The sequence below is a fragment of the Lutjanus erythropterus genome, chromosome 9 (genome assembly GCF_056507025.1).
Source record: "Lutjanus erythropterus isolate fLutEry1 chromosome 9, fLutEry1.hap2, whole genome shotgun sequence".
In the NCBI taxonomy this organism is placed as follows: domain Eukaryota; kingdom Metazoa; phylum Chordata; class Actinopteri; order Lutjaniformes; family Lutjanidae; genus Lutjanus; species Lutjanus erythropterus.
The window spans coordinates 41,890,443-41,918,115 of NC_139325.1; the positions used below are offsets into that span (position 1 = coordinate 41,890,443).

The 27,673-nt window shown below is 39.9% G+C and overlaps 4 protein-coding genes across 5 annotated transcripts; 1 reads left to right on the forward strand and 3 right to left on the reverse strand.

The window, feature by feature from the left end:
• The first annotated feature begins 2,391 nt into the window (after positions 1-2,391).
• LOC146322226 (transcription cofactor HES-6-like) lies at positions 2,392-3,679 on the forward strand. Its single transcript, XM_084725795.1, has 3 exons — positions 2,392-2,550; positions 2,667-2,753; positions 2,855-3,679. The coding sequence occupies exons 1-3, from the start codon at positions 2,506-2,508 to the stop codon at positions 3,362-3,364; spliced, it is 642 nt and encodes a 213-aa protein (XP_084581921.1). The 5' UTR covers positions 2,392-2,505; the 3' UTR covers positions 3,365-3,679.
• A 2,062-nt stretch (positions 3,680-5,741) lies between these two features.
• Positions 5,742-7,028, reverse strand: LOC146322227 (transcription cofactor HES-6-like). Its single transcript, XM_084725796.1, has 3 exons — positions 6,871-7,028; positions 6,668-6,754; positions 5,742-6,566 (listed from the first exon to the last, which is right to left on the reverse strand). Exons 1-3 carry the CDS (start codon positions 6,913-6,915, stop codon positions 6,057-6,059), a joined length of 642 nt encoding a protein of 213 aa, XP_084581922.1. The 5' UTR covers positions 6,916-7,028; the 3' UTR covers positions 5,742-6,056.
• A 5,886-nt stretch (positions 7,029-12,914) lies between these two features.
• Positions 12,915-14,560, reverse strand: LOC146322228 (transcription factor HES-7.1-A-like). Its single transcript, XM_084725797.1, has 3 exons — positions 14,336-14,560; positions 14,032-14,127; positions 12,915-13,644 (listed from the first exon to the last, which is right to left on the reverse strand). Exons 1-3 carry the CDS (start codon positions 14,378-14,380, stop codon positions 13,096-13,098), a joined length of 690 nt encoding a protein of 229 aa, XP_084581923.1. The 5' UTR covers positions 14,381-14,560; the 3' UTR covers positions 12,915-13,095.
• A 4,099-nt stretch (positions 14,561-18,659) lies between these two features.
• pbx2 (pre-B-cell leukemia homeobox 2) lies at positions 18,660-27,607 on the reverse strand. Of its 2 annotated transcripts, XM_084727646.1 has the most exons (9): positions 27,456-27,607; positions 26,534-26,879; positions 25,820-25,893; positions 23,853-24,097; positions 22,961-23,151; positions 22,052-22,187; positions 21,589-21,730; positions 20,550-20,644; positions 18,660-19,457 (listed from the first exon to the last, which is right to left on the reverse strand). In XM_084727646.1, exons 2-9 carry the CDS (start codon positions 26,773-26,775, stop codon positions 19,377-19,379), a joined length of 1,206 nt encoding a protein of 401 aa, XP_084583772.1. In that variant the 5' UTR covers positions 26,776-26,879; positions 27,456-27,607; the 3' UTR covers positions 18,660-19,376. The 2 variants fall into 2 exon arrangements, with proteins under 2 accessions (XP_084583772.1, XP_084583771.1); XM_084727645.1 differs by lacking the exon at positions 27,456-27,607 and having other exon boundaries at positions 26,534-26,979.
• Between the last annotated feature and the right edge of the window lie 66 nt (positions 27,608-27,673).

The following is a 27,673-nucleotide window of genomic DNA, read 5'->3' on the forward strand; positions in this document are numbered from 1 at the left end:
TAAATATCAATGGCCTTTGGTCAGTGCACATTTGGTGTCTGACACAACATGCAAACAAATGTCGAATAAGTGTGACAGTGAGAGAATGTCCCCCATCTCTTTCTCATCATGGGAACGTGGAGCAGGAGGCTTCATCCTCACTTTATTACCTGTTAAAACCGATACTTCACTTATAAAGTGTGCTGGAGGAGGAGAGGTGGCTCTCAGGTTCCCACACACACGTGGAACTTAACACAGTCCTTACAGAGTGTGATAAGAATAATAAAAAAAGTATTTTAATTTTGTATCAGAGTTGTAAGTACACACATTCATTAGAAGAACCGCGCGTAAAAGACGTGAAAGAATAGACTTAACGCGCGTTGACAGCATCATTTGACGAAATGTACACTGTGGTAAAATGGTACCACGGAGTTCTTGGTGGATACTCCGACAAGTTGTACGTTTGTTTACTGAGTGTGAGAGACGGTCAACACTGACAAACCTTCAGTATTTTTGGGAAATGTGACAGCAGCTTCTCCAACTCTCTCTCTCATGGGACAATGGACCTCTACTCACACTTTATTACCTGCTAAAACTGATACTTCAGTAATAAAGTGTGCCCGGAAGCAGAGAAGTGGCTCTCAGGTTCCCAAACGCACACGTGGAACTCCAACTTATGTTACATACAGGGTGGAAGATGGGTCAAAAAAGTTTTGTCATTTTGTTTCAGAGCATTAACTAAACATAATTGGAAGAGTTGTGCGTAAAGGACGAGACATTACGCACGTTGTCCATTGAGAACTAGTGTATGATTTTACCAAATTTCATGTGCTACTTAAAGATGGTAGAATAGAGTTCTGGACTGCCCAACAACAGATGACGCAACGACTTGATTAACTTTTGTTTACTGAAAGTGAGAGACGGTCAACACCGAGAAACACTGAGTAATTCTGGCAAATGTGAGAGCAGCTCCTTCAACTCTCTCTCTCTCTCATGGGAAAATTGCGCATGAAGCTCTATTCACACTTTATTACCTGTTAAAATCGATACTTCATAACAGAGAGAAGTGTGTTTGGGGGAGAAGTGGCTCTCAGGCTCCCACGCGTTGCTTCACTGGATGTCATCATTTCACAGCTGTTTGTGATTTTACGCGCGACACACTGGTGCTACTTTCAGCAGAGTTTGTAGATTCTTCGTAGATGAAGAACAAAATTTGAATAAAAATAATAAAATAAAATACATTAAACTTGGAACTTAAGTTTTTTACTTTAGTTTTACGTCCAAGAGACAACACTTCACAGAGGTGGGCATATAAAAGCTGATTTTACGCATAAAAGAACGGATTTTACGCACGCCGTTACTGTTTCCTTTGTTGCAGATTTCATAGAATACATCAGTGAGTATCTGAATGAGCCTCATTCAAACTGTTTTCGGTTTCATCGGATTTTTTTCGGCTCCTTTTTTCCTGCCAGTGTCGCCTGAGGACATGTCTCGTGTCTCCGTCCATCACAAAGACGTGAGAAGTCCCCCACAGTCTTTTGTCTGAGCTTCACGCTGTTTGGGCGGATGTTTGTTGTTTTCCCTCACATGTGTAAATAAGCGTCACACGAGCTGATCTCGCCTTTCACGGGCGCGTGCCGCTCACACTCAGCTGGGCAGCTGCACGTGCCCGCAGATTAGTGAAGGGTCGTTCAGTCTGCAGTCATCTTCATGTCCAAATGTGTTAAAAACAGAACATTAAGAAAAAGATGAGTTAGAATATAAGTAAAGTATAGATTTCCAAATTATTTGTATGAGGTTTTAATTAAGTTGTAACCACTTTATAAATCAGTAAAACAGTTATACACAAGTTTATACCAGTTTTCATACATCGATGAATTTGTCAAGATCCACTCGCTGCTTAATTAATCTTACTCATGATTTAGGTTACTAACATTTATAACTGTCAAAGGGGATTGTTATTATTATGACGTATACAAACATCCTCATTTATTAACGACTTACTATTTAAGATTAAAATTAGATTAAGACAACATTAAATGTTAGTAATTTATTAACAAATATGTGACGAAGCTGACAGGTATAAATGCTGCTGAAGGAGAAGACAAAGTAAACTAAGTAAGCAGATTTGAGGTTTAACAGTACAAATAAATGTAGGCTCACTTTTTGGCAAAAAAAACAGGTCACTGTTACCCTTTTTATCCCTAATCTTTTTATAAATATTTTTTAATAGTAGGCTTACTATAGCAAACAACTTCTCCTCCAATAGTAACTCGTAAACTGGAGGAGACTCAAACTGCAGGGAAAAAAAGAGTCAAAACAAACTATTTGTTCACTTGTAATGTTGAATATTTTACGGACATTAATGATTTGAGTTTAGTGGTTTCAGCAGTCTGTGGTGGGTGGAGCCTAAAGTTACGCCCACCTACAGCTTAAAACACCTCACTGACGGCTGACGGGTCACATTCTGCTTTGACTGAAAGAGAGACACAGCCGCAGTTACAGCTGGACTGTTGGAGTACAACCATGAAATTTCTTCAAGACTCAGAGGACACAAAGGCCCACAGGAAGGTACTTGTATCATCTATGCTTTCATTCATCATTACCGTGTATTTTGTAGCCAGTCACTGGATTTTATTTACCATTTTGGGTAATAACGTTTTTGTTTTCTGGTTTCTGTGTCGTAGAGTCTCAAACCTCAGGTGGAGAGACGTCGAAGAGAGAGAATAAACCGCAGCCTGGAGAACCTGAAGACTCTTTTGCTGCAGCGACAGGTAAAGGCCTCATAGCTCAGGTGTTCACTTCATCCTCCAACATTAAAGGTCTTTTACTTTGTGCTGAGAAACTCTTTATTAACTCTTCGTTTCTCTCCCAGGAAGCGACTCAGCGTAGAGTGGAGAAAGCTGAGATACTCGAGTACACAGTCCTCTTCCTACAGAACACTGCTGCAGGAGGGAAGACGAGAGCTGAAGGTGGTGGAGGTGGAGGCCAGAAACAGTCCTTCCAGGACGGGTTCTCCACCTGCCTGCAGAGAGCCGCTCAGTTCCTGGGACCTGAAGGGAAAGGCCTGTGGCTCGGAGCAGCGCTGGATGCATCTGTCGCTGCTCGCTTTTCCCGTTCAGACTCTGATCCTGCAGGAGTTCACAGGAGGACTGAAGCTCACTCCTCCTCCAGCAGCTCTCTGCTTCTCAGGGAGTCCTTCAGGCCCATTCTTCAGCTGCTCATACACAGATCCGGCCACAAGCGTTGTGTTGAGAGACGTGGAGGGTCTCATCGCTCTCCCACAACCCCCCAGCAGCCCCACAAAGTTTCGAGTCGAGCGAGCAAACAGAGCCCGTCCCAGAGCCAAGCGCTCAACCAGTCACTGTGGAGGCCGTGGCCCTGATCGCCACACAGTGACGTCACAAACTGAATTTTTACTGACTCTAACGTGCTGATTAATATTCACACAACAGCAGGTGTTGTTCATCTGACTTTCTACAAGGACATTTCAGTGCAATGTGTTGAACATGAGCCTCCTGCTGTCTGTAAAGTCTGATCGATGTGTAGATATTGTAAATTTATCATGATCACACCACGTGCTGCTACAGCCTCCACAGGTCAACTCGTGTTCATTGTGTCATGTATGAAGTATTTTTGCACCTTAATTTATTCTATTTGTCATTTGTAAATAAACAAAGTGAAAAATCACTAAACAATGCAGACGTGTCCATTGATTGTTCGCTGGCACGCGTCTTCGGGGGCAGAAGTGTGGACACGTGACTTCAGGGCACCATGCCGTGACGTTTCACACAATGTCACACAAAGGAACAAACTTAATCCTCACTTCAAAAACTAAAACAAACACACAGGTGGTCAAAACATTCAAGGAAAGAAATACATACGTACATTTAAACGTAATTACCCTTTAATTATTACAAAACTAGGTAATCGTTTTCACCTTAGAAATACATCGACATGTAAGAATAACAAGTCAGTTTAAACTTACTGACAAAGGTGATAAGGAATTGAATCCGTGCGTAAAAGGTGTCATTCCCAAACGCAATGTATCACAATATGCTCAAAACTAAGGTACATACAGGCAGCATTCAGAAAATTAAATACATACTTACATATTTATATGTAATAAACATTTAATCATTAAGTTTTGTCAACGCATTAAGTTAATTTATAAGTAAGACTTAAAGTTCAATTTGAGCTAACTCAATAAAGTTGATAAGGAGATGAATCCGTGCGTAAAATGTGTCATTCCCTTACGTAATATTATATTTTCCTGCTTTGGCATCGACACTGAGTGTCGAAATTTCGATCATTTAAAGGAAGATTCAATCATGAAAAAGAATCGCTGTTATAGTTTAAGTTACTATTTACTCCTTAAAAAATGTGATTTATCTGGTGCGCGTAAAACAGCTCTAATGCTGCACTCTGTCTTCTTTCAGTCTGTAACTCATTTGCATCTCAAACGCCGCCAAAACGCATGTGAACGTGGGAAGCGTCTCCTTTCTGTGCCACTTGTTTAAATGATCTATCAGTTTTAACAGCTAGTAAAGTTGTATATGTAGCGCCGCTTCCTTTTTCCCACGACAGTCTGAATCCTCCAGCATCGACTGTTTATCTGATGAATATGGTGTATGCAAGTTAAAGGAATAATATAGACTATAGACTGAATTTCAGCCAGGGCCGAAAATGCTTTCGTTGCTTTTTATTACAAAATGGAACCATATATGCGCATCCAGATAAAAATCTTAAGGCACAAGACCAAAAAAATATCCCATGAGAAAAATCTGCAGGACGTTCTCTTTAAAGGCAACTTTATAGGTTCTTCTTTATTTAACTGAAACAGTTTTAGAAGTAAAGCAGTGGAAAGACTGGTGGCATTCCTGTTGTCTCTTTTAAGTAACTTTGCTGTTAAAAACTGTATGTTGTCACATTAGAACATTTCAAATACGTTAAATCCAGAAACCCTTTTGATGCATACTGGCGCGTGCAGGTAGGTGAGTTTCAGCCACGTGCCAGTTCTCAGATCGATGTTGGAGGCTCAAACCCTTTCTCGTGGGAAAAGGGAAGCGGCGCTGCATATACAGCTTTACTACCTGTTAAAACTGATACATCACTGAAACCGGTGGCGCAGAGAGGAGACATTTCCCACGTTCACACACGTTTTGCAGCGTTTGAGATGTAAATGAGTTGCAGACTGAAAGAACTGCTCCATGGTGTGAATAAAACTGATTCAATAAAAATGATCAGACAGCATCGTAAGAACTGTTTTACGCACACCCAAGAAATGCCACGTTCTCAATGGAGTAAAGAGTATATTTGGCCATAACATTGATTCTTTTTCTAGATTAAATCTCTCTCTAAACTAACAAAACATGTCAACACTCAATGTTGATTTCAAAGCGGGAAAATATGATATTACGCACGGGAATGACCCCTTTTACGCACGAATTCAACTCCTGATCAACTTTATTTAGTTAGGCCAAATTGAATGATAATTCTTACATATAAATATACTTATAAGTCGACAACAATTAAACTACAATACTTGAAATAATAAAAAACTAATTGCGTATGTATGTATGTATTTAATTTCCTTGAATGTTTTGACCACCTGTGTGTTTGTTTTAGTTTTTGAAGTGAGGATTAAGTTTGTTCCTTTGTGTGACATTGTGTGAAACGTCACGGCATGGTGCCCTGAAGTCACGTGTCCACACTTCTGCCCCCGAAGACGCGTGCCAGCGAACAATCAATGGACACGTCTGCATTGTTTAGTGATTTTTCACTTTGTTTATTTACAAATGACAAATAGAATAAATTAAGGTGCAAAAATACTTCATACATGACACAATGAACACGAGTTGACCTGTGGAGGCTGTAGCAGCACGTGGTGTGATCATGATAAATTTACAATATCTACACATCGATCAGACTTTACAGACAGCAGGAGGCTCATGTTCAACACATTGCACTGAAATGTCCTTGTAGAAAGTCAGATGAACAACACCTGCTGTTGTGTGAATATTAATCAGCACGTTAGAGTCAGTAAAAGTTCAGTTTGTGACGTCACTGTGTGGCGATCAGGGCCACGGCCTCCACAGTGACTGGTTGAGCGCTTGGCTCTGGGACGGGCTCTGTTTGCTCGCTCGACTCGAAACTTTGTGGGGCTGCTGGGGGGTTGTGGGAGAGCGATGAGACCCTCCACGTCTCTCAACACAACGCTTGTGGCCGGATCTGTGTATGAGCAGCTGAAGAATGGGCCTGAAGGACTCCCTGAGAAGCAGAGAGCTGCTGGAGGAGGAGTGAGCTTCAGTCCTCCTGTGAACTCCTGCAGGATCAGAGTCTGAACGGGAAAAGCGAGCAGCGACAGATGCATCCAGCGCTGCTCCGAGCCACAGGCCTTTCCCTTCAGGTCCCAGGAACTGAGCGGCTCTCTGCAGGCAGGTGGAGAACCCGTCCTGGAAGGACTGTTTCTGGCCTCCACCTCCACCACCTTCAGCTCTCGTCTTCCCTCCTGCAGCAGTGTTCTGTAGGAAGAGGACTGTGTACTCGAGTATCTCAGCTTTCTCCACTCTACGCTGAGTCGCTTCCTGGGAGAGAAACGAAGAGTTAATAAAGAGTTTCTCAGCACAAAGTAAAAGACCTTTAATGTTGGAGGATGAAGTGAACACCTGAGCTATGAGGCCTTTACCTGTCGCTGCAGCAAAAGAGTCTTCAGGTTCTCCAGGCTGCGGTTTATTCTCTCTCTTCGACGTCTCTCCACCTGAGGTTTGAGACTCTACGACACAGAAACCAGAAAACAAAAACGTTATTACCCAAAATGGTAAATAAAATCCAGTGACTGGCTACAAAATACACGGTAATGATGAATGAAAGCATAGATGATACAAGTACCTTCCTGTGGGCCTTTGTGTCCTCTGAGTCTTGAAGAAATTTCATGGTTGTACTCCAACAGTCCAGCTGTAACTGCGGCTGTGTCTCTCTTTCAGTCAAAGCAGAATGTGACCCGTCAGCCGTCAGTGAGGTGTTTTAAGCTGTAGGTGGGCGTAACTTTAGGCTCCACCCACCACAGACTGCTGAAACCACTAAACTCAAATCATTAATGTCCGTAAAATATTCAACATTACAAGTGAACAAATAGTTTGTTTTGACTCTTTTTTCCCTGCAGTTTGAGTCTCCTCCAGTTTACGAGTTACTATTGGAGGAGAAGTTGTTTGCTATAGTAAGCCTACTATTAAAAAATATTTATAAAAAGATTAGGGATAAAAAGGGTAACAGTGACCTGTTTTTTTTGCCAAAAAGTGAGCCCACATTTATTTGTACTGTTAAACCTCAAATCTGCTTACTTAGTTTACTTTGTCTTCTCCTTCAGCAGCATTTATACCTGTCAGCTTCGTCACATATTTGTTAATAAATTACTAACATTTAATGTTGTCTTAATCTAATTTTAATCTTAAATAGTAAGTCGTTAATAAATGAGGATGTTTGTATACGTCATAATAATAACAATCCCCTTTGACAGTTATAAATGTTAGTAACCTAAATCATGAGTAAGATTAATTAAGCAGCGAGTGGATCTTGACAAATTCATCGATGTATGAAAACTGGTATAAACTTGTGTATAACTGTTTTACTGATTTATAAAGTGGTTACAACTTAATTAAAACCTCATACAAATAATTTGGAAATCTATACTTTACTTATATTCTAACTCATCTTTTTCTTAATGTTCTGTTTTTAACACATTTGGACATGAAGATGACTGCAGACTGAACGACCCTTCACTAATCTGCGGGCACGTGCAGCTGCCCAGCTGAGTGTGAGCGGCACGCGCCCGTGAAAGGCGAGATCAGCTCGTGTGACGCTTTTTTACACATGTGAGGGAAAACAACAAACATCCGCCCAAACAGCGTGAAGCTCAGACAAAAGACTGTGGGGGACTTCTCACGTCTTTGTGATGGACGGAGACACGAGACACGTCCTCAGGCGACACTGGCAGGAAAAAGGAGCCGAAAAAAATCCGATGAAACCGAAAACAGTTTGAATGAGGCTCATTCAGATACTCACTGATGTATTCTATGAAATCTGCAACAAAGGAAACAGTAACGGCGTGCGTAAAATCCGTTCTTTTATGCGTAAAATCAGCTTTTATATGCCCACCTCTGTGAAGTGTTGTCTCTTGGACGTAAAACTAAAGTAAAAAACTTAAGTTCCAAGTTTAATGTATTTTATTTTATTATTTTTATTCAAATTTTGTTCTTCATCTACGAAGAATCTACAAACTCTGCTGAAAGTAGCACCAGTGTGTCGCGCGTAAAATCACAAACAGCTGTGAAATGATGACATCCAGTGAAGCAACGCGTGGGAGCCTGAGAGCCACTTCTCCCCCAAACACACTTCTCTCTGTTATGAAGTATCGATTTTAACAGGTAATAAAGTGTGAATAGAGCTTCATGCGCAATTTTCCCATGAGAGAGAGAGAGAGTTGAAGGAGCTGCTCTCACATTTGCCAGAATTACTCAGTGTTTCTCGGTGTTGACCGTCTCTCACTTTCAGTAAACAAAAGTTAATCAAGTCGTTGCGTCATCTGTTGTTGGGCAGTCCAGAACTCTATTCTACCATCTTTAAGTAGCACATGAAATTTGGTAAAATCATACACGGACAACGTGCGTAATGTCTCGTCCTTTACGCACAACTCTTCCAATTATGTTTAGTTATTGCTCTGAAACAAAATGACAAAACTTTTTTGACCCATCTTCCACCCTGTATGTAACATAATTTTGAGTTCCACGTGTGTGTTTGGGAACCTGAGAGCCACTTCTCTGCTTCCGGGCACACTTTATTACTGAAGTATCAGTTTTAGCAGGTAATAAAGTGTGAGTAGAGGTCCATTGTCCCATGAGAGAGAGAGTTGGAGAAGCTGCTGTCACATTTCCCAAAAATACTGAAGGTTTGTCAGTGTTGACCGTCTCTCACACTCAGTAAACAAACGTACAACTTGTCGGAGTATCCACCAAGAACTCCGTGGTACCATTTTACCACAGTGTACATTTCGTCAAATGATGCTGTCAACGCGCGTTAAGTCTATTCTTTCACGTCTTTTACGCGCGGTTCTTCTAATGAATGTGTGTACTTACAACTCTGAAACAAAATTAAAATACTTTTTTTATTATTCTTATCACACTCTGTAAGGACTATGTTAAGTTCCACGTGTGTGTGGGAACCTGAGAGCCACCTCTCCTCCTCCAGCACACTTTATAAGTGAAGTATCGGTTTTAACAGGTAATAAAGTGAGGATGAAGCCTCCTGCTCCACGTTCCCATGATGAGAAAGAGATGGGGGACATTCTCTCACTGTCACACTTATTCGACATTTGTCTGCATGTTGTGTCAGACACCAAATGTGCACTGACCAAAGGCCATTAATTTACTGGTATTAGGTTTGGAGAATGTGAGACCATTTGCCTCATTCTCTCCGCAATGATATTTGTAAGAGTTTATTTTCATGAGACTAGTTTATGTAACCTGCCGAGTTGTACTGGTGGAAGAAGTACTCAGATTATTGACTTAAGTGAAAGTACAGCAATTTAAAAACACTCCATTACAAATAAAATCCCTGATGTATTATCTGAAAAATGTCCTTAAAGCATCAAAAGTGTCCACTGTGCAGTAAAGTTTAGTTTCATCAGTGTTTTCCAATCGATAAAGAATCTCTTAGGTCACCAGATTAATGTCGAGGATGAGATGAGGAAAGAAGAAAAAGTTCTGCAACTAAAATCTGAGGAGTTTGTCTTACTTTTCAGTAATCTTGTTTGTTAAATAATAATGCTTTTTAAATGAAAGCATTTGATAAGTGAAGATAGAAAATTACTCTAATATGGAAATTATTTATTCATTTATTTGCGCAGTAAAACAGGCCGAACAAAAAGACATCAACTAGAGACAGAAAGAAAAAGAACCTGCAAATTGTGTAAGTGAGGTTTAAAAAAACACGTAAATGCGAAGGAATCTCACCTCTATGATCATTATACATAACCAAATACAAAAGACATGTAATCCACAAAAGTACCAACAACAACACGGCAAATGACCGCAATAAGGAACTAGATATTGTCTTTAGAAGTCACAAGCCAAATGATTTTTATAAACATTTGTGTTTTTTACTATGAAAAATTGCAGCCTGTTAAGGAAGTGACATAAAATGGTTATTCATGTACCCTAAAGTACATGAATATCCATGACAGATGGCAGGTTGTCTTTATGACATATTAGAGGGGAAACTATATCTTTAGACTTTCTGTTGTTACCTTATTATTTTTATCATAATTTTCAGTTAATTCCTACTATCTTATTCTCCACACTGACTGCGGGAACAAACCGCGTCTCTTTGTTATTTGACGGGATAATAAACTCTGAACCCTCTGAGACAGACGCGCGCAGCAGCTCCAGTAGCACGCGACCATCTCACAAACACGCGCCAACCGGAAAACACTAAGAATTAACCAAATTCAAACACACAAAATGTGACAGAGCGAGAGCACTTGTTTGATTTAGGGATAAACGTACATATGTTCAAGCCATCTTCTCACGGTTCACCGTCACTACCAGGTGAATATTACCAAAACACACATAAGGAATCATCTACATTTTATCGGCAAATTTACAATCCAAATAAATTCAACAAACGTGTATAATAATTGAAACGATGATGCAAACCTGGTGCGTAATTTGCACTTGAGAGTCCAGTGTGTGGACGTGTGTCTGTGGGAACCTGAACGCTCCCAGTCCTCCACACACTTCTCTCAATGATGCTCTAATTCTAACAGATAATAAAGATGCAAACGGGCGCTTTGTCCTCTTTTTCCCATGAGAAAGAGCGTGAGAAGTGTCCCCACGCGGTCTGAACATTAGATCAGTTTTATCAGGTAAAAAGTTGTAGAAGTTTGAGCTAGGACCTGCAGTCAGTGGCTTATAAGTTAAAATAAAATAACAAGCATTTTAATAATCGTATTGTCTTTTGTGAAACAAGCTAGTATTTTAAGTATTCAAAGAATTCAAAGGATTTGTCATATTCAGAAATAAACAAGTTATCTGTGCAACGAAGTTCTTATTTCGCTATGCTTCTACCTCTTGCAGTCAATTATTCTATTTGAAGATATTAAAATATACCAGAAATCAGCAGAAATTAAGTTTAGGAAATGAAAAAAGGTCGAAATAAAATGACTGAGGTAGACAAAATGAGCTGAAATAATACAAAAGTTTGAGCAAAACGAGGTGTTGGTCTTTAGTTTGCATTTGTGTCAGCAATTAAATTCAGCTCAATCAAACAGAAACACTTAGAGAAATAAAAGTGTTGGCTCTGGACTTTTCATAATTAATTTATTCAACTTCTGGACTGAATGATGCGCAAAAACATCACACAGCAGTGTGCGTTCTCATGCCTATCCATGTGTATTGATCCACCTGGACGTTCACCAACTAGTTTCAAACGATCCAAATATCGCTTTTTCAGGAAAAATGGTAGTATAAATAATGACAGTCAGCCATGACAGGTGAAGGACAAATGTCCTCTGAGTGTGACTGGACTTCAAAGGGCTGTAAGGAGGTGTGAAGACACGTTTTGTTTCCTGTGCAGACACACCGGACACACGCAGAAAAGAAACGTCCTGTGCGCAGCTGGAGGCCGTGGACATGACAGAATGAATACTAACCACAAGGAAAACAAACGTGGACATGAGCTGAGAGGCTTTTCAGACCGTCCACCTTCATCCTGTCACATTAAGCAAAATGATTTTGACGTGTGGCTGCAGCTAATAGAAACTGTAGATGTCCTGGATAAACTGTTGGAAATTTAGAGCTGCAGCATTTTGAGTAAGTTTGACAGGGATTCTAGCCTGTGTAGGACAGGAGGCAATGATATCACAAAAATATATTTATATTTTTGTATATTTAGGACCAGAACAAGTTTGGTTTGACTTCTTTTAGAATATTGCAGATTTATGCAAACACTAAATCAGGGCTATTTGCTGCAACTTAATCTAGATCATTATGGTTCAGTTTGCTTATTTTAAAGCAAATTTTAAAGCATTTTATGGTAAATCTTTTGTAAAGTTTGCTAAGGGTTATATTGACTCTTTTTAAATTCTTAATTTAATCCAAGAGAGCATTCAAAAGGAGTCAATGGTGTGTGAGCCGGGCTTTGATGTCTTTGAAGTGAGAGCTGCTACTGAACTCTTTTCACCTCATGACCAGCCTTCACACCTGGAGGATGTAACTCCGCAGGACGCCATGCTTCACACCTCCCAGTCAAGACTAAAAAGATCTGTCATTTGAAACAAGGGGACTGTAGCTTGATCCATTCTAAAAGATTTAAAAGATACAAACACCATGCATTTTTATTTTAACAAATGTTTTTATTTTTATTTTTATAAAAAAAAGAATACTGCTCACCATAGGGAGACATTCAGAATAAATTAGTGTGCAAAATAGACAAGATGAGATATTTAAAGAGAATACAAGTTATATTGTACACAGAGCCACAGATGTCCAGAAGACATCACGGCACACAGGTGATTGTGAGGGGCTGCGTGGGGCTCTCCCAGCCTCCAACTCTGAGGACCCACACCTGGAAATGTGATGGATGGACACTCAATCATTATCCACTTCAGTATCACATGCTTCAGCCATGACAGCAGAGGTAGCAGAGAGTTGTTTTTTTTTTTAGACGTGTTTGAAGGAGGACACAAACTGTTCAGCTCCATGGTACTCACCTCTAAGCTTCAGCACAGCAGCAGTCCCAACTGGACAGCTCGGCCTTGTGATCCAAGCTCACGTCTGCTCCGATCTGGGAGTCCCTGTGCCTGTGACTGCTGTGCTCATTCAAAACCATTAAACAAGAATAGTGAGTCGACACTATCACACATACAGCACATGTACAACTGAGATTTTTACATTATTTACAGGCTTTGAGGGTTGTGATTGAATAGCAAACACTGTTAGGAGTTATCAGAAGACCAGAGGTCGCTGTTTGCAAGACAACAATGCAGATGTTCTTTCAGGGACAGTACAGTGAATATTAATCAGATATTGGAGTCAGTGAAAGTTCAAATGTCAGAGGTGATCAGGGCCAGGGTCTCCACAAACTCTGGCTGACCGGGTGGCTCTGGGACGGGCTCTGTTTGCCTGCTCGTCTCTCCACCCCGATCTCAATCTGATTCTGTCTCTGAGCCTGTTGTTGAATTCTGGGAAACCCCTGCTGGACTGGAAGTTGGTAGGGATAAGTACAGCTGTTCACACTGAGGGCTCGTGCATGCTTGGACTTATGCCTCAACATCCGGAGGATGGACTTTGTGTGTGGCAGAGAGCTGCTGGAGGAGGAGCGAGCTTCAGTCCTCCTGTGAACTCCTGCAGGGTCAGAGTCTGAACGGGAAACACAAGCAGTGAAAGATGCATCCAGTGCTGCTCCAAGCCACAGGCCTTTCCCCTCGGGTCCCAGGAACTGAGCGGCTCTCTGCAGGCACGTGGAGATGCCATCCTGGAAGGAGTGTTTCTGGCCTCCACCTCCACCACCTCCTTCAGCTCTCATGTTGTCTTTTCTGGCAGTTTTCTGAAGGAAGAGGACTGTGTGCTCAAGAATCTCAGCTTTCTCCACTCTGCGTTGAGTCCCACCCTGTATGAAGACAACAATATGAGGTAATTAGTCTTTAACAGCCTGGATGGTACCTGATGATTAGAATTCTTGAAAATACAGCTTTGTCAGTGCAGTGACACACTTCTTTTCTGTTTGCCTAAATATTTGAATATTTAATTGCATGCAAATGATAAAATGTGCCTGAATTTCTTTGATATTTTATTACATTTTTTACAAAATAACAATATTAAGTGTTTTTAATCATTTTCACGCAGCAATTGAAATAATCTGCTGCATAGTTCTATTGCTGGATAAAAATACTGCTAAATAGGCTACATTTTTGGAAAAACTAAAACATAGGGGAACCATATTATCTTTTTTCACTGTTTCTATTTCTTTTCTTTTTTTCTTTTTTCTTTTTTTTACCTGTTGTTGTGGCTCCTGAAGCAACATGGTCCTCAGACGCTCCAGACTGCGGTTCATTCTCTCCCTTCGACGTTTCTCCACCTGAGATTTTATGAACTAGAAAGGAGAAAAAACAAACGTTAGAAGGATAACCACAAACGCACAGTAGTGGATTGAACTTCATTTAATTTACTTTGATAAATAGTTTTGTTCAAAGCTACAACAGCAAGTTTTCCTGGGATATTTCTGTCAATCAACAGCGGACGTCCTTGTCTATAGTGAATATATACACAATTTATGATAAAAGTATTGAGATTTATTTTACCTTTCTTTCGTTGGTTCCGTCCTCCATCTCTTGTAAGAGTTTCATTGTCGCCAGTGGTCCAAAGCGTCTGTCCTAATCCAGAGGTAACGGGTCAGAAAGGGTCCTTCACAGTCTGCAACTGACCAGGTACTGAGCTTCTTCTCCTCAGGCTGCTTCTTTTTATCTCCTCCCAGCCAGTTCCACAAACTCCTCCCACCACCACCACATCAAATTTTACGATCCCAGTATCCCACCCACCTCCAGAAACCACCCAGCCCCTCCCGTCGACTGCTCGACCTCACCGTTTTTTATTTACGGTAATAGATAGTTTAATTAATTAACTTATCTTACATTCTATCGATGTGAAGCCCCAAACTCACGACCATACAACATATCAGCTCGCGATTAAGCTTCAAAAAGACGAGACACAAGTGTGATATGTTGCATGTTTTACGCGCAAACTCGTGCGTAAAAGCCTTGTCTGTGCGTAAAATTACAGGAAAACACAGAGACTGGGCTCAGATTTGCTCTCTTTGAGATAAAATATTTGGAGTTTAACGTAGAAAAGCTAGTAATTACTGACCTCGCCTTACTGTTTCCAAAAATAACTGTACTTTTAGTGATTTATGTGGAAATGTATGCATTGCTTTCTTAAGATAGTAAACTGGGAGGAGTGAGTATACAGTTGTAGAGTATAAAGTGATGTTTCTGTACTTTCGTTTGTCTTCTTTATCCGCAGGTGGAGTTTTCTTTTGATATCAGTATCTTAAAGTTTGAATTGGTCACTGGACAGACTTGGATGCAGTAAAGCGAGTCCACTTGCGTCACTGAGTGGCATAAACCATTTGTGAGGCATGAGACACCGTTCGAGGTGCGAGTTGGCACCTCTGTCCATCTGTTCTGATGTTTATTAATGTACCAAAAAAACTGCCATTTTCATCGCCCATGATCAATCCTCTCATGCCAAATTCAGAAATTATAGCTCATATATATTATTTTGTCAAAGTCATTCATTAGACGTGTCTAACCAACACTTTTGAGTCTTTATTTTAGTATTTTGTCTTGTCTTTTTCTCTTTTATCTTCTATAAACTGTCTGCTCACTTACGGCGAGTGCCGACGCTTCACCATTCACACTTGGCGCCTTTACGTTTGTCAGTCAGTCCGCAGGGTGAAGGTGTAACAACGGTTATTAACATTTTGCATTCACACCTCAGTGTCACAGCAGACCACGCGTGCCATTTGGCCAGCTGTCTCGTGCTGACGCGCCGTTTAGCGCCACAGTTGTACCACATGTGCTCGTGGAAAACCTTTGATGTTGCTGGGAGACCGTGGGAACGCTGCGTGACAGAGACGACGCACACGTGACAGCTTTTTATTTAACATTTAAACAATTGGATCCCGAGCTGCCCGATCGAGGGCCCTCAGGGGTCCTTCGATGATGTAGATTAAGTAGCAGTCTTGATTGCATTAAAGCTGGGGCGCATGGTTATAATAAAGTATATATAAAGTATATTCATATTTACCTTGTTCTGGATCATTAGATGGAGGATTAGAGCTGCTCAACATGGACTGTTTGAGATAAAATCTAAAATCAAAATCAGGGTTGGACAAACTTTTTCCTTTCCAGAGCCAAAACTGAAACTTACAGTTGAGCCGTGAGCCAAAAGCACACACCCGATGTGTTGTACAGATTCAAAATGATACTAAGATCCCAAGTTCCATTAACTTCCTGTACAAAGAGTCACTCTGTCTGCTCAGGTTATGAAAAATAACTAAGAGTTTTTTATATTATTTTGAGGACTTTTGTCTCTATTGAACAAGACAGGTGAAGGACTGGAAAGGTGAGAGACAAAAGAGATGACAAAAATAAAAACAGCATAAATAACTATTTATATATTCATTCTCAATCAAAGGTAGAAACATCTGGTGGGCTGAATCAAACATTATGGTGAGCCAAGTTTGGTCCGGGCGCCCCAGTTTGGGCAGCTCTGATTTAAATAAAGACTAACAGGCTCTACAGAGGCCAGATAAGTCTGTTTTTTTACTTTAAATAACTGAATGGTTTGAGACTATTTGTTTTAGAGGCATTTTTCATTCTCATTTATGCAAATTTGTGGGATACTTAAGTACAAGAGTAATGTACTTAGTTACATTTCACCACTGAAAAAACACTTGGCTTGTTTAAGTGAACTAAACTCAAGCACACTGAGTTTGGCAGCTTTTTCCACCTCAAAGTACAAGTAACTTATTTAAAATGAGTGTTAATAATAAGCTGATAAAAACTGAGTTAGGTGAACTCAGTATTTGTAATTAAACTTGACGTAAGTATTTACAGTGTTGCAGTACTTTTACATGTAATTGAGTAATATTTTAACAATGCAGCAGTACTTGTACTTGAGTACAGACTTTCCGTACAGATTCAGTGTTGCAGAATCTCCCAAACAATGGAAGTGAACGTTGACCAGTTTTCAAACGTAAAAAAGACAACAATAAAAACACAAAATGCCTCCATACTGCTTGTCTGGTGTAATCTGAGTCTCCTAAAGCCCCGACATGCCAAATTGACTAAAACAAGATCCTTAGTTTGAACCCATGTTCACGTGCACATGCACACTGTCTGTGTGTGTGTGTGTGGTGTGGCGGTGTGGAAATGGCATGTCAGGACTTTAGGAGACTTGGATTATACCAGATGAAAACTGAACTATCCCTTTAACTTACCAGCAACATTATCTGTGATGGTCTCCTCTGTACCTGAACCAGGTGATGCAGTGCAGTCATCTCCAGCTGCTGTGTGGGACAGTTATTATACAGTTATAATTTAGCCATAAGCAGAACATGCAGAGTAGATAACACAAGAAGACAACAGAGTGAATTATGGGTTAAACATGTATATGTGTCATCATCACGTCATTGGTTGCCACTTTGGATCCGTTTGGCCTGCACTTGTTGCTCCATGCATACAAGACTGCCATTGGCTTTCATAAAGTTAGCAACAAGAACAAATTCATTGCAGTTCACGTAGGGCTGTCAGGTCAGATGATCAGTTAATTCAACAGTGCATGTGTTTGAGGGCCCCTGGTGGCTGCAGGGCCCAAACCAGCAACTTAGTTAGCTCTGACCTTTTTTGTATTAAACTCTGTATTTTCCTATTATTTGCATTTCATACCCAACAAAATGTCTTGCTGGAAATAATATCCTGATTCAACAAGTGGCGTCTCCTGCAATAAGAACCTCTGAGGTCTAGAAAATGATCTTGTGGGACAGAATCAATCAATATTTGTCCTGTGCAATTAATTATAATCCACAATCTCTGCTCTCACTAAGTTTGGTGAGGGTTATAATGTACATCATTTGTCTCAGAGAGGTTAATTTATATGGTTTCAGGTTATTTGTTAAATTATGGAGGACGGTATGTAGGCATGTAGATAATTTCTGTTATTTTTCCAGGTTGTTCCAGGTTAATTTGTCTTTAAAATTTCTGACTCTATCATTTTACAATGGAGGTGAATAAAATTTTCTTTCTGATGTTCAAAACACCGAAACATTACTTGTGAAATTTCAATAGTGACTTCAGGAACAAGGGTGGCCCTCATCAGCACCTAAATAGTTAAGTAATTTTATTAAACACAACTTTTTTTTTCTTTACTCATCAAGTTTGAATCATAGCTGTATGAATTTTACAGATGTTATTTTATCCTATAGTGAGTTTTAAACATCTGGTCAGGGACAACAAATGAAAATTTGCCTTTCTGGCTCAGGTTTGTTTACATTTTGTTTTCTTTTTTCACTGACCTCATCAAATAAATGCATCATGTCAGCACAATATAAACTGCAACATGGTAAAATTAATGTTGACACAAGTGAATTATTTTTACACAAAACCGCTCCATCTGATATGGCAGGAAGATTGGGTGCTTATTCCGTAACACTGCTTCATTTAATTATAAAACTAACAGACATTTAAAAGCCTGAGTCTTGTGGAAACTCCACAGCGGATTCAACCTCGCACCAACACACCGGACAATAGTTTCCACTGGTTCTACCTCCTTCAGTATGAGGCGCCTCCAGAGAAAACTGTTCACACTGAGAGGATAATCCAGAGTGACACATTTCTATATTTCTAAAATTAATTTTTCAATGCAATCAGTAGCATAAATTCCATTGTATTCAGGCACAGACGAAAATATGTCAAAGCCTGCATGCATGGCTACATACTTTTGTAATTTGAGTGACCCAAGCCTTTAATACTGCCCCTTAAAAAAAGAAAAATACCAGCCTATATATACCTCAAGTTTTTCCATTATGACCTCGAGAGTCTCCATAAATCTGGACCGGTCACCATCTGGTTGTGAATACAGAGAGTCTTTATTGTAAAAGAGGTAGAGAGAATACAGGTGTTTCACTGTACAGAAAAAAGACAGCACTGTTGATGTACTCATTCAAACCATTAATGTGGACTCAGTCACGCCTCATTCACTTTACAGGGACACATAAGCCCGGTAGAAAAAAAACAAACAAAACAGAGAAACAAACACACAAAATCTTTGGATTTTTCTCTATTGCCCTCTCACTCACTAAATGCATTCTCTCTTTCTGAGCTGTTAAAATGAAAATAGTTGTAGCACTAATAATAAAACAGCAATAATATTAATAATAATAATAATAATGATATAGTGTGCTAAAAACAATGATAATGCTGCCCCCTCCCCCTCCCCCCTTCCCAACCACAAACACACACCTCAGTAACATGTCAAAAGTAGTGGAAAACAAACCCTACAACCCCAATAATAAAACCACACCTGCATGCACACAACACACACACATTTTCACTCTACCATCCGTGCACTCAGCTAATCATACAAACGTAATAATGACCAACGCTGAGCGGTAAGAAAAGAAAAAATAAACAAAACAGTGTACATTTAAAATAATCAAAACCAAACAAACAACGTACAAAAAAAACCAACTGCAGCCAAGTGGGAAGTGTGAAATCATTCTTTCTGTCTTTTTCCGTCATCAAACTTTCCGTCGCTGTCGTTCTGTGCCGGTGGGCGGGGCCATCAGTCAGAGTTTTCCGAGTGGTCGCTGTGGGGTGAGGCGCCGGACGGGGGAGAGTTCCGACCATGCCAGTTCCCGTTAGCCTGAGAGATCGAAAGAAAAACAATGAAGAAACAAACAAGAAGTGTCAGAGTTAATCTCTATAAAAAGATATGAAGGCAGAATCTGTAGGCAAGTGACAAGATTTAGGTATCTGCTAAAGGCTTATCAAAGTCCATCAAAGGGGTGTCACATTCTGTGGTTATACATCTGACTAATACAGCTCATTTTGTTGGTGTGTTCAGGTGCTTATTGAAACGCTGACATAAAAGACCTGAGAGTTACACTGAAAAACTAAATGTGGTTGTTTATGGATCAACAAGTCAGTTGTTCAGTGTTTGATGTTAGACTCACTCAAATGCCCTGACCAATCTCTTTCCTTTTCCTGCAAGTCGCTTTTCATAGTCTGCCTGGAACAAAATCAATCTATAAAACTTAAGCTGTGATTTTTGAAAATGGCTGACTAATTGATTAGTCGATCTGCAGAAAATTCACTGTTATCTATTTTAACTGACTTGACAGATCCAGCATCTCAAATTAGAGGATGTTGAACTTTTCATTCTCTTGTAACAAACCGAATTTCTTTTGATTTGGACTTCTGGTCGGACAAACGAGACATCTGATGATGTCACCTTGAGCTCCAAAGATTGTGATTAGCACTGTTCACTGTTTTATCGACCAAATGATTAATCAACAATGAAAATAATCGCCAGCTGCAGACCTAGGTGGTAGTGACGCAAAATATCCATCATGGGGGTTGATGATAAAGAAAAATTGAAATCCTGATAATGAATACCTAAAACAACTGGCATTCCTTAAAAAATAAAGAGTTATTATATACAAACTTTTTCTTACTGTCTATAAACTCCATGAAAAGACCAAAACCAACAATGTGAGAGTGTCTATCACAAAGTCACAAATATATAGTTTCTTTTTTAATACCTTGCAGTAGTTTTTAATCAAATGTTACTAAAACAGGAATAAACAGAGCATTTGTTGGGGATTATACACATTTGGTGTATGTATATTTGGAGTATTCAGGGTATGTGGGAACAGCTTGATCTTTCGTGGGATCTGTTAGCAGTAAGAAATAGTATCTTGCACCTTATCGTTTAAATATGCGTACAACTACATACCTGCATGCCCATTTGGTAAGCAGACTGCTCGCCGTTCACAGGTGGAACCCCAAGGAACAGGTCAGCTGATCCGGACAGAGAGAAGGACCCAGACCCTAAAGAAAGACAAAAACAAGAGAGAAACCTCAGCACTTACTAGAAATAAACCTGTCTTATGAACAGATGTGTGAAATGTGGTTGTTGTAGAAATTTAGGGTGGAATACTATGAAAATGCTATTAATGACATAACAGAATTAAATATTGTGTTTAATACTGCCATTAAATGTGAAGAGTCAGGATGTCTTTCCAAATGGAATAAAGACCTACAACATTCAAAAACAAGATAAAATACAATATGGAAAATAGGGGTGCACAATATCATTAAATAAAAATCATGTTGTGATTATTTTGATAGATATTATGATTGCAATATGATTCTAAATTTATGGGATTAATTTCAGCATAATTTTTTTCCTTTTCACTGGAAATGAAACTGTTGGGTTCTGTACCAGACTAAAATGTTTTCTGCCAGAGCATCTCTACAGCACAGTTCTTTTTTATATATTATAATGCTGTTTGTCACACATTTTACCTTCATCACAAAAACTGCAGCAAATACAACTTGGACACGTTGTAATTGTGATATTACGAGCTGCCAAATTAGGATTCATACATTAGTTACCCAGCTGATCCAAGTCAGAAGCAAAAACAGGCTATGGTGAGGCTAGCAGCCACAGAACAGACAAGCTGCGGGAAAAAAAACTCAAGCAAATATAATTGTGCAGCAGACCAGTGCAAAAACACACACCAAAATTAGTACAGTATTACTATTTTGGCTGTAACTTGTCTTTGTGCTTCCTTTTATGCCTGACAATGCCAAAAAATTTTTGTTTTCCTCAGCCTCCGGTTATAATTTGTGTTCATGTTCACTCCCCTGCCATGTGATTGACAAGTTCTTGGACCAGGACAAACTGAGGAAGACAAGGGCAGACCTAATACCATATGTTCAATATATGTAACGAGCAGTTGCATACTGTAGCTTTCTTTGTCTTTAAGTACCTGTGGAGTTGGGAGTGTGCGGGGAATCTTCGCCCTGTCTGGCCCCCAAGGCTGTCTTCATGGCATAAAGGTTGGCCTCTTCTTGGAACTTGCCAATGTTTTTCTTGTAGCGGATTCTCTTGTTGCCAAACCAGTTGGAGACCTGGCAGGAAAAACAACAACAAAACAATACAAGGCTTCATGTTTCATTAAATTGAACACTTTTAAGAGCAACTGAGCAACGCTCAGCAGCAGCAGCAACTCACATACAAGCTTATACATAATGTTATCAACAACTTACAAATGCTGTGTCTTTTAACGTTAAGCACAGAAAACCTGCTACTTAATTTGTTCACTGGTAGAAAAACTCAATTACACAGAGCATTAGACATGTTGAATGTCCTTCTTAGATGTTATCAGAACACCAAAAAAACCCTCAACCTTTCTGTATCTTCCTTGTTCATTAAGGACGTGAGTGGTTTACCTGAGAGACGGTGATTCCGCACTGTTTGGCGAGTTCCTCTTTGGCTTCTTCACTGGGGTAAGGGTTGGACAGGTGGGAGTAGAAATACTCATTCAGGACCTCTGTGGCCTGTTTGCTAAAGTTACGCCTTTTACGCCTGATGAGACATAAACAGATGATTAAGTGTTGTCAGAAAAATCTAATTTTTCCCCCCTCTTCTTTGTTATAAATGACATTTGTTATACTTTAATGCAAGAGTTTAATTAATTAATTTACATTTGCTTGCATATTATGTTCACACTAGTTTATAGTAAAAATGACAATAATAGTAAATTAATAGCAGGAATGGAATGAAAAAAATAAAGTAGGTTAGTGTGATGATGCATATACACAGACGCGCGCGCACAAACACACACACACACACACACACACACACACACACACACACACACGAGACAGATCTAAAGGGCTGTTACATTGGTAGAATATGTTCCTCAGCAGTTAATACACATTCTAATTAGAAATATGAATAAAAAGGTACAACTTGACATGAAAAGACTGATTTCAACCAGATGCATCAGTATGGCTGCATATTATATTGCTATTAGCCCCAAGCAATTATTTTCCCTCTCAGTTTTTAACTGAAACAAAAACAATTTGTCCAATTACAGAATGTATCATGTTTAAAAATGCCCATATGTGCATTTTAATAGTTTGGTTCATTTTGCTTTAGAATTTTTTGTTTGCAGTGACTTACATTCACCATTTGAAACCACAAAAACTGCTGAGAATCCAAGCCGACTACAGCTGCTATCCTCCACAAAGGGGAAAGGTGCAAGTTTTTGCCTACAATGAGTATTTGATACTCAACAGACAGTTTTTCCAGTGCATTGAAAACAAAACAAAAACAACAACTGCACACACGGCTACCTGGCATCAAGGAAGCGGGACCTCAGGATCATGACTGCCTCACAAGTGCTCTGCTTCAGCTGGGTCTGGATCGAGCTGAACTTGCGGTGGATGATGGCCACCATGCGCTCGATCTCCCGCGGAGTCACGGGCCGTGTGCGCGACTGCTCCCTCAGCAGGTTCATCACGTGGGTGGTGAACTCTGTGCATGCCTGGGCAGGGGAGGCACGAGACAACGGACAGTGAAGGACAGAAGTATGCAAAGCATTGAAGCTAGGAGTATTATTTCATGTTGGATTGTTATGACTCATTATTATTAGCCTATTATTAATTTTACATCATATAATTGTCAAGTCACAACAAAACCTTCTGAAACTGACAGCCTTAATATTACTGCTCTTTGCAGTGAGCGTGTATAATCATGTCAAGCATAATTATTAAAGGTCTTTGCATAACTGTATGTCCCACTGGTAGACTCAGCCTTTGAGTGATCCATGAAGCAGTTCAGCTCAATAAAACTTTATTGTTGGTTTCTTTATGTATTATATGTGCAGTAAGTTGAACAGGTCACTTCAACAATTTGACATTTTTTAATTCTTGCTGCAGGAAGAATGCTTTGTATGTTGCTGATGAGTATCACAATGGTGACAACAGTACGCAAATAGGCTGTAATTTGGAGTGTGTATCCTAATAATCTTAAGATGTCTCTTCTCATACAGACATATGGAGATATTATATCTGGTGTGTTTTAATCAGCAACATATGGACAGAAGTGTATTCCCCGGCAGAGAGAAGTTATGTGATTGAACTCTAGACCTAACATGCCAATGGATTACGCTTCTGGCGAGCAGCTTTAGTACAAGCAAGCGTGTACGGGCAATGTCAGCGCTCGTCTCCTGTTGCGACACGGTACCTGCTCATACTTCTCCAGCTCAGTGTGGTAGATACTGCGAATCTGGCTCAACTTGCTTTTGTAGTCGGAGTGCTCGAGCGAGCTGTCAGGTGACATCCCTCCCGAGCTGGTGGCAGCAGACACGGCAGCAGCAGCCCCACCGCCCTTCTCCGGCCCCGCCACACCCTCCGCCAGCAGCATGTTGTCCAATCGCACCAGCTGAGGATCCTGGGGCTCGTCCTCCTGGGCGTTTCTCATTGACAGGCCTGTCAATAATACAAATGTCACTGTGTATTTGTTTTGTAAACAGAAGACTATATATCACATTTCTGTGAATATTCCTGCCATCTCCCATTTGCTTCAAATGAAGCCTGTACATTCATACAAGCGTTTCCTGTTTTGGTGAAACTATTGAATAAAAGTTGATTTTTGTCCAACTTTGTCCTTCAAATTCTCAGGGTCAGCCAACAGAAACAGAGATGCAATATGTTTGGAAGCGGTCAAGTCATTACTCTACATGCCATCACCTCATTTTGTGCATCACTCTCATGTACTGTTTACAGTTTGTAATCACTCTGCTTAACATTTATTTATTACCCATGTCAAAACATCCTTTTTGGAACTGAGAGCAGGGCAGTGTCACTGGACTGAAAGCAAATGTGACTTTTCACAGTGTCTTGGAGGGAACCAGTTTTTAAATGTACAACTTTAAAGCGTAGCTTGCTTTGTACAACAAAGAACCAAATAATCCAGTCCTCTTTTATAGCGTAAATAAAACTATCTAGCAGCTACAGCTGGGTGATATGGACAAAGTTGAATATCACAATATTTCTGACCAAATACCTCAATATCAATGCTGAGACAATATTGTAAGAATGACAATTGATGATTTCAGAATAGTGAGATTTTTGATAAACAATCATCACAAATGTCGACATAACGACTAACTGGATAAAGGCAAAAAATAGAACAGTGCAGGGCCACAACGATTTGTCGATTACGCTATTAGTTGTCAAGTGTAAAATTAATCGCAGACTATTTTGATAATCAATTAATCATTTTGAGGCCTTTTTTTTTTTTAAAAAAAGTTCAAATTCTCCGATTTCAGCTTCTGAAATCAACTGTCACCTGGGCTTTGGGGAAACAGTAATCAATACTTTCTGATAGTTTATGGATCAAACAACTAATTGATTTATTGTCAACATGGTTGACACATTGATCAATAATGAAAATAATAATTACTTACAGCCCTAGCACAGTTATAACAGTCTTGTAAATTGAGAAAATCACATCACTTTACTGTAATGCTGCCTTTAAATCCAGTTAAAGGAAAACATTTATGCCATAATTACAATATAACAAAAATCTAAGACCATATCTCAGCTCATTATATCACAACCATCAATATAATATTAAAACATTGCTCAGCCCAAGATAAAAATCAAATGATTTTTACAGCATTAATGAAAATATGTGGCAGCATTACTCACCACCCTCTTATCTTACTTTAACAAACTGTTGTAGGGACTTGAACCATGATTAACTCTTGGTGTGCAGTTATCAAACTAACAAGCAGCAACATGTAACATGTACTGTACTGCAGTGGTCACTGCATGTCTGCTTGTCCAGCTGTTGTCTCTATTTTTATACCAAATAGTTTTTTACATAATAGCTGTCTAATTATTCATCTCCCTGTGTATTTGTTTCTAACATCCATTGCAAGTAAACATATTGAGTTACTGACAACCGGAGCCAAATTCCTTTTAAGTGAGTGTGTGTGTGTGTGTGTGTGTGTGTGTGTGTAAGCTTGTTTTGACTTTATTAGCTTGTGATGACACAATGTCAACACAGTCTAATAACGCCGCAATAAGCCGAGAGCCAACTGTAAATGAAAACTGAGCAAGCCGGGTTTCCTATCAAGTGCATAATGTGGCTAACACACCGACAACAACAAAACACTTCGAAAGGATATTGATAAATAACGTTACCAGTTTTTTCCTTGATCTCACACAGGACGCTGAATAATGCAGGTTTCATTCGGTGACAGTTGAGTGCATGTTTCCTGTGTATAGAGAGAAGGAGGTGACTTGTAGCTAGCATAACAGGATAATTGTGAGTAACGACATGCAAATGGACCAAAACACAAATTACGTGACAAACCTACTACCTTTAACGTTACCATGGCTAATTTAGCAAACGTTAGCTTCTGGCCAGCTAAGAGCTAATAAAGCAAAGGTTCACTGGTAAGCTGGCTGTATACGGTAGCCAGTAGCTGTTGAATATGATCGTATTTTCATTAATTAGCAACATAATTAGCTAGGCTTTAATGTGCATACATATAATGTTTAAAGACGTTAAACGTACAGTAACGACAGCGGTACCTGTTAGCTACCTATTGTAGCCTCACCTAGCTAGCCTAGCATGCTAACAATGGCTAACGTTACGTTTTCGCTGCTAAAAGAAATGCGTGTTTGTAATTGACAGCAAAGAAACAATAAGCATTGGCTAACGTTACAGTATATGAACGTGTATAACAACAGTAACTTTGTTCTCGTTAGTTACCGTAAGCTAATTAGTTAGCCGCTGGCTAAATAATCTAAACAATAGGTTGAAGTTCAGGAAACTTTCGACAAAGCGGCAAAACAAAAAAGCAACCGCAGCATAAATAACAATGAAATTTAAAAATCGAAGTTATCACTAACTTTGCTTGTGCCTCGTCCAAACTTTGGTCGGTGATGGTCATTATTTGCTGCAGTATGTCGCCAATATCTCTGCGGGTTTCATGTCCGTTTTCTGTGCCCTCGAGGCCCGCGTCCCCTCCGTCGGACCGATGCTGGGAAGGTTGGTGAACCGAGTTGAGCGCGTGCATCCCGGGGTGGCCGCTCATGCCGAGTCCCCGGCCGTTGGAGGGCCCGTTGCCCGTCAGAGGCTGCTGCTGCAACATTTCTCAGCGACGCACAGTGGCGACGACTGCTGCCCAACTGTGCTGCTCGCAGACGCACAACAACACAGCCTGATCCGAGGAGGCATCGCACAAAGCAGGGTCCCCTAGCGATTGATAGGCAAAGGTACAAGAAGCCATGTAAACAGACTGCAGCGTGTCATAGGCAGTGCTTCTCTGAGGCAGCTGCGAGGGTAAAACTGCTGGGTTAAATGTGACCACAACAACAAAACATTCGCGCATTTACAGAAAGCAGGAGTGTGTGTATCTGTGTCTCAAGGACTAACAAAGACACAATATCTTACTAAATAAAATAGAAATGATATGCTCCATTACATCATACAACACTAATCCTATAGTTACAAGCATAACCAGAGACTTCCAGGTTATAGAATATGTTTTTTATCTTACTCAGTTCAACTTTATTTATATAGCACTTTACACACAACACAGCTGATCGAAAGTGCTTTACATAGAGGAAAAAACAGAACACAAGAGGGAAACAAACAAGAAGAGAGAATTGAGTTAGATAGTAATAATAATAATAATAATAATAAAGAATACATATTTACACTGTTATTATAACAAATAACAATAGGCAAAAGCAATGAAAATAGTAAAAGTAAAGGCAAATAGTCACACAGAGCCCATTTGTGACACACAAAAAGTTTCAGGGGAAATACCTGAGGTGGATTAGTTAAGTGCAGTTAAAAGCCAAAGGGAAAAAAAGGTGTGTTTCAAGGAGGCTTTTGAAAATCTCTATTGTGGGGGAGAATCGGATGAAGGGTGAAAGAGAATTCCATAGTTTTGGTGCAGCGACAGAGAAATCCCCTGTCCCCGTAATACTTCGTCCTGGATCCTGGGACCGACACAAGTCTTTGCTCTTATCAGGTTTAACTCT

What these genes read in the sequence shown, in the direction of transcription:
- LOC146322226 (XM_084725795.1), top strand. Translation starts at nt 2,506, where the DNA reads ATGAAATTTCTTCAAGACTCAGAGGACACAAAGGCCCACAGGAAG. An exon ending in ACACAAAGGCCCACAGGAAG is followed by an intron (nt 2,551 to 2,666) that starts GTACTTGTATCA and finishes TCTGTGTCGTAG; the next exon opens with AGTCTCAAACCTCAGGTGGA. An exon ending in CTCTTTTGCTGCAGCGACAG is followed by an intron (nt 2,754 to 2,854) that starts GTAAAGGCCTCA and finishes TTTCTCTCCCAG; the next exon opens with GAAGCGACTCAGCGTAGAGT.
- LOC146322227 (XM_084725796.1), bottom strand. Translation starts at nt 6,915, where the DNA reads ATGAAATTTCTTCAAGACTCAGAGGACACAAAGGCCCACAGGAAG. An exon ending in ACACAAAGGCCCACAGGAAG is followed by an intron (nt 6,755 to 6,870) that starts GTACTTGTATCA and finishes TCTGTGTCGTAG; the next exon opens with AGTCTCAAACCTCAGGTGGA. An exon ending in CTCTTTTGCTGCAGCGACAG is followed by an intron (nt 6,567 to 6,667) that starts GTAAAGGCCTCA and finishes TTTCTCTCCCAG; the next exon opens with GAAGCGACTCAGCGTAGAGT.
- LOC146322228 (XM_084725797.1), bottom strand. Translation starts at nt 14,380, where the DNA reads ATGAAACTCTTACAAGAGATGGAGGACGGAACCAACGAAAGAAAG. An exon ending in ACGGAACCAACGAAAGAAAG is followed by an intron (nt 14,128 to 14,335) that starts GTAAAATAAATC and finishes TCTCCTTTCTAG; the next exon opens with TTCATAAAATCTCAGGTGGA. An exon ending in TTCAGGAGCCACAACAACAG is followed by an intron (nt 13,645 to 14,031) that starts GTAAAAAAAAGA and finishes GTCTTCATACAG; the next exon opens with GGTGGGACTCAACGCAGAGT.
- pbx2 (XM_084727646.1), bottom strand. Translation starts at nt 26,775, where the DNA reads ATGTTGCAGCAGCAGCCTCTGACGGGCAACGGGCCCTCCAACGGCCGG. An exon ending in TTGGACGAGGCACAAGCAAA is followed by an intron (nt 25,894 to 26,533) that starts GTTAGTGATAAC and finishes CTCTATACACAG; the next exon opens with GAAACATGCACTCAACTGTC. An exon ending in GCACACTCCCAACTCCACAG is followed by an intron (nt 20,645 to 21,588) that starts GTACTTAAAGAC and finishes GTCTTTCTTTAG; the next exon opens with GGTCTGGGTCCTTCTCTCTG.